The 5,783-nt window shown below is 35.1% G+C and overlaps 1 protein-coding gene across 2 annotated transcripts; it reads left to right on the top strand.

The window, feature by feature from the left end:
• Positions 1 to 558: 558 nt before the first annotated feature.
• Positions 559 to 5,491, top strand: LOC148843607 (cell differentiation protein rcd1-like). Of its 2 annotated transcripts, XM_088959223.1 has the most exons (11): positions 580 to 795; positions 963 to 1,117; positions 1,706 to 1,789; positions 1,886 to 1,975; positions 2,053 to 2,095; positions 2,200 to 2,306; positions 2,408 to 2,503; positions 3,050 to 3,160; positions 3,256 to 3,344; positions 5,004 to 5,073; positions 5,216 to 5,491. In XM_088959223.1, exons 1-11 carry the CDS (start codon positions 690 to 692, stop codon positions 5,297 to 5,299), a joined length of 1,035 nt encoding a protein of 344 aa, XP_088815349.1. In that variant the 5' UTR covers positions 580 to 689; the 3' UTR covers positions 5,300 to 5,491. The 2 variants fall into 2 exon arrangements, with proteins under 2 accessions (XP_088815348.1, XP_088815349.1); XM_088959222.1 differs by having other exon boundaries at positions 559 to 795; positions 1,706 to 1,975.
• The last annotated feature ends 292 nt before the right edge of the window (positions 5,492 to 5,783 follow it).

Consider the following 5,783-nt stretch of genomic DNA (forward strand, 5'->3'; position numbering starts at 1 on the left):
CTTAATGAATTTTCTATAAATATTTACAAAAAGTAATTAAATAATTTAATTTATAATAATCATCATTAATTACTCTTACTCTAACTAAATTTAAAGTCAAACCAGTGAAAATACTCTAATTGATGTAATTATTTCTATTTTACTTATTTTAACTTAATCTATTTAGATTAAGTAATTGTAATTTAATTTCCTAAATTTCAGCTATTCGGCCGCTGGCGGAGAGAATTGTGCTCTTTGAAAGGTTAGAATAGTGAACAGTGGTTCCCACACGCATTATTGACTTACTGTAATGGAAGTCATTTTTGTCATTTTGAAAATGTATCAAACTCATTATCGAAAATGAGATGAGTATTTACGTCTTTTTACACGCTGGTTGACGGTCCGTTAAAGGTAGGTAGCAGATTATCTTATTTCGAAAGTTCAGAGTGTTGGATTGTCGTAAAGATCGGGACCAAATTATCACTCGAGCCAAAGTACAGGTACTGATCAGAAATTTAATTAAATAACACGGTTCCCGCCATTCCGCCAAAAACACAAGGTGCGTTATGAGTAAAATCGGTTTATTTGAATGTTCTGTTCATAACAAGAAATCCTCTTCTTCTTCTTCTTCTTCTCTCTCTCTCATATTCGAGATTTCGAGCAAGACTAAGAAAGCAGTAGCAAACGATAGGATCATAGGAAATTGACGAATGGAAATAGCAAAAAGCGATGAAATTCAAGACATTCACGAGCTCCAGGAGGATCAATGGGAAGAAAGAACCCTTAATCTTCTTACAGACTCGAAGATCGACCAAGGTCTCTTTCTTGTGAAAACAGAAGTCTGCGTTTCATCTCTCTCTAGAAAGAACCTTCTATTCTTGGTTTCAATTATAAAGTGACCTCAATTTTTTCGACAAAATTCTCGATTCTCATGTTCTTCTATATTCATGATCATTTTTTTTTTTTCTTTCGTATATTTGCAGAATTTTCGGCGGCTAAATCCCAGAAGAGGGGGCGAAGAAAGCACAGCCTGAAATGGATGAGAACTCCAATGGCGATCCCTGAAGTTATTCTTGAGCTTCAAGAGGAAAAACTCAGGGAAACAGCTTTGCGATGCCTCAGTACTTTCTTAATCGAGGTTCTCTATTTCTATGTCTTATTTAGTTTCTAATTGCTCTCTCATACCTTTCTTCGATAATCTTTCTTCTGGTGTTATGCCTTTTCTACTTGGTGATATGGTTGTGGAATGTTAGGATTTCTTAATTTGCATTTTTTTTTTTAATTTTGCATGATTTAGCTTCTTCGTAATTGGGTAAGAGATTTTGGGTTTTTGTAAGCTGGGTTTCTTAGTTCGAGTGTACACTTCTTCCTTGTTTATATTTTTATCTGGTTTTTATCAAAATCGGTTCTAGTAATATCACAGGTTTCAGGACTTGCTCTTTCATTGCCTGGGTTTTACATATACACGCACCTTGGGTCTTGATGTTTTTGAATTTTTCTGTAGCGGACGTTGATGATTTGAACTTTATCTTTGTTTTCCATGTAAAGACTTATTATCTCTACGTTTCTATGCTTCTTGATTTGACTTTTTAAGACTTTGGGTTGAATTTGTTTTTGACATTTATATGGGTTTATGCTTATTCTTTTATCTGAGGTGTTGATTCTGATTTGGTATTATATAGGTTTAATTTGTTTTTAGTGATTGGATATTAATGATTTGTGGCAGCGAAGGGAAGAAGATCCGGAGAACTATTATAGAACTGGATTCTTGCTTTATCATTCCTGTGGTACAATGGCCATCTTAGTGCAGGTTTCTGCAAGGACATCGTTCACTCATCATGTTTGTATTTTATTTATCAGAAAACCCAAAAAGGAAATAAGAGAGGTAGTGTGTTCTTTGAAACAGGAAATGGTTGCATTTTTTCAAAAGATGACAGATGGGAGTCTTAATATAAGATCTTCTAAGCGTCTTGCAAATGTTATCACCCTTTTACAGGTGGACAGCATCTTTTTCTTGTTCGTACTACTAATTTTTCATCCTTTCCCATGTATTGATTATTGTGTTTACTTTAGAGCATTGCTGCTAACCATGAAACAAGGTGGAAACTTGTCAAATGTAAGATTTCAATTCATGCTCATTTTCAGCTCTTTGATTTTGCTTCTATATTTTCTCTTATTTAAGTTTCTGAGACCTCCATTTCTTTTTTCTAATTATCGTAGCTCGTGTGCCAAACTTCTTGGTACCTCTGATACTGTTTCAGAGCCCATTGGAGGTATTTGATAATGTTCGAGCAGTTGCACTTTCTGTCATTGGGATTTTATGCCAGGTGTTTGTCCTTTCTAGGCTGCAGTCACTTATTATAGACCCATCACAATGGCTTGGGTTAAACTTAAATAATTCTTCAACTGTTTAATCTGTTAATTGAAGACTAGAGATCGGAAGGTCATCAAATGGGCTATTGAAAGCAACATGGTGGGAATCTGTCAGATATCCATAAAGAATGGAAATGAACTCTCCAAAGTGGTAGGTATTGTCTTCAATTGTTGTTCCTCATTTTTTTTCTCCACCATGACTCACTCAACACTATAATCAAGCTAAACTCGCTAACTCAAGCTGGACTAAATGTCTTTGTATTTGGAGGTTAACATAATTAGTCATCAACAAACCTACAAATATACAATTACGTTATCATATATTAATGCGGTACAAGGTCAGATAATAGAACCATCATTTGGGCTAGTTGCAATCTTCTAGGCCACTCAATGCATACTAAAGATCTATGCACTATATGGGTTCCAAGTCCAAGGTAGGATTTGAGCTGCTTAGATGATCATAAGGCCCACCCTATGATCCCTATCATTTTACTTATTTGTAGAATTCCACTAATATTGCTACTAGATATTTATATCAAGTCTCAAGTCACTTTACTGGCTGAAGTCCACATCCATCAAAAGCACTGAAACCGAGCCTCTACATTGTTGAGTTCAAATTCTACATTTCTTTGCTTTCTTCTGCTTTGATCAAAAGAGGATACTTTATTCACTTTTACCTCAAATTATTCTATTTTAGATTGGAATGCACATATTGGAAGCAATACTGCAAGATTGGTCAGGGATATGCTACATTTGCAGTCCAAGGAACAACCATCTGCTAGGATTGATGGAAACATGGGATAATCTGGTATCTTATTTTTCATGCTCAACCAATTTGTTGTAAATCATGTTTTTCAATTTGAACCCAAGTCATTCTTCTGTTTTTTCAACTTTGAAATGAAGGTTGCTCTTTTGGCTGTGTATCAAGATTTCTCTCCTCGACTCCTCTTTCACATTATTAGATGCTATGTTCTTCTGTGCAATCATATGAGGTAACCTACATAAATACTGAACTGTTTTGTATTTTAGCTTATTCTCCTTCCTTGCTGCCTACACTAGCATATCTAGCCTTTTTTATTCTTGTAAAATGTGTTGATGGCTTGATGCCATATGAAATGGAGTCATTCATGTCAGTCTTGCATAACATTTGATACTTGAAATGATTTCATTTTCTAAAAAAAATCTGAAATAAATGGTTCTATTATAGATTGGTAGTGAACATGTTCTGAAGTTCAAAAACAGATCACAATTTTTTTCATTTTCATTTCGCGTGACATCCAGACAAACCATTATAATACCAGTATTAATGTGATCTTTTTCCAAACCTAGTACCTGCTACTACTTGCATGCCTGTAGGATGCAATTGACCTTGTTTTCTTGTGTAAAATCCGGAAGTGTATTTGGTAAGTACTATTTGTTGTTAGCAGAGTTTATTCTCACTTAAAATTTGGTGCACGTACGGAGGCAGAAAAAAGTGTGGAAGGAGTGGGGTTGAATACACCATCCCAGGTCCTACCTAGACCTCACAGGCCCAAATTAATAGAAATGGATGATCATTGCCTTTCAAAATGTGCATGTACTATGGTTTGTCATATTCTCTTTCTTGTCATGTAAGAAATGCAAGATACATCCGAGAACTGACAAATTGACAGGTCAATTTTTGCACAAAGTATTTTCACACTCCACACTGAAAACATGTCTGACAAAATAAAAATTCACAACATTTCATTATTAACTCTTGCATTTATTTTCTCCTCATCTAAGCCTCAACCCTAGCAATAATTTAGAGAAAAAAACCAAACTACATACCTTATGCTGATGCCCACAACCAAAGACCATGTTTTTTGAATTAGTAAGGCAGATGGGACAAATCTGTTCATCAGGTTCCATTTTGTTGTTGGGCGTGGGGAGGAAAACACGTTAATAATGTTGAAATAGTTCCTAAATATATGGTTCATCCATTTCTGAAATAGTCGGAGCTTTGAAGTTGCACCCGCCACCCACCTTAACTTAAGGAGTAAGCTTTCAAACACTATTAATGAGATGATGCCGGCCCATCTGTTGAGATTGACCTCACAATGCAGCGGACCTTTCAGACCTGCATTTATAATTGTTGCTATATATACGACATGGAATTTAGGGTTTGTATTTTGGTTATTAATTTCGTGAGAAATAATGAGAAAAAGTCAATAAAGTGGATGTTTGTGGGGATACCCATTTGTAGCCAAAGTGAATGAGCCTTGTTTTGGAATGCAGACTAAAAGCTAAAGATTGAATAGCTTAGCATGTAGCTTTCCGTGGTCAAGTCTGTAGTATAATGCACCTCTGCTTTCTCTCCTTTTTCTTTAAATTTTAACTCTTTTGTCTCTGCATCTTCTGTAGACAATAATTGTGTGGAGTAATGAAATGTTTTGTTGGAGTTATGGTTCAATCATCTGCTTAAGTTATAACTTTTGATTTTAAATTCAAGGTGAATACTGTCTTGGGAAGCTATCTTAGGTTTTACAACTTGACATTTTTACCAACTTCTTGACATTTTTACAACTTCAAGGTGATCTGCTTTATGAGCTCAGTTATTTTAATTTGGTAAGGAACTCAGAGGTGCATGTCATAATTATGTCAAATCCTTGAGTTTATTGCCATTTTCTCAGGGGATTTAATATTGTGATGGAAAAACTTCCCAAGCCACTTTTGGATGGTTCCTTCCAAGATATGCTAGAGGTATATTATTATCAAGCTTTAATGGTAATTTACTTTCATTATTTGATTATGCTGGACAAATAATGACTTGTTAACTGCATGACTGCATGTTGCATTTTTACTCTAATGGTACTTCAAAAGGAATTTTTTTCTGGCTGTCTAGGAGTTCCCAGTAATTCGGAGTTTGCTTCACCATTTGCTGCTAACCATTGGCAATGCCGAGAATTGCTTCCTTACAACTCCCTAGAGTTCTTTGTATATACATTTGAATCAAGCTTGAGTCCTAGATGTGATATGATTCTTTTGTAATGTGAAAAGATTGTAACAAGTAGCATTTTATCATCGAGGCTTTACTCTTGTATCCCTACTGATGATTCAAATGTTAACACTTGGAAAATACTAAATCGTCTAAAGGGAAGTTTGCAGTTGTATTGTCATGAAGGAAAAGAGCATTCCCACACAGAACATGCAAATAAAACCAATTTCTGTGGAATAACAATATGCCAGGGTACTTGATTTGGGGGAATATGTGACCATTGCCATCTGCGGTCACAGAAACTAAGTCTATACAAATTACAAAATGCCACAATATAAATTTTCATCGGCAATTTGCAGCTTCAAAGCATGTCACCGCACAAAATGATATCTCACAAATAATTGATACCTTTAAGCTGAGTAGGGTTTCCTATTTCAGTATTTCTTGGTAGCATACAGTAATGAATATGAGTTCT

Source organism: Nelumbo lutea, chromosome 8 (assembly GCF_056320005.1).
Source record: "Nelumbo lutea isolate HS-2025 chromosome 8, American lotus-T2T, whole genome shotgun sequence".
NCBI classification, from domain to species: Eukaryota; Viridiplantae; Streptophyta; class Magnoliopsida; order Proteales; family Nelumbonaceae; genus Nelumbo; species Nelumbo lutea.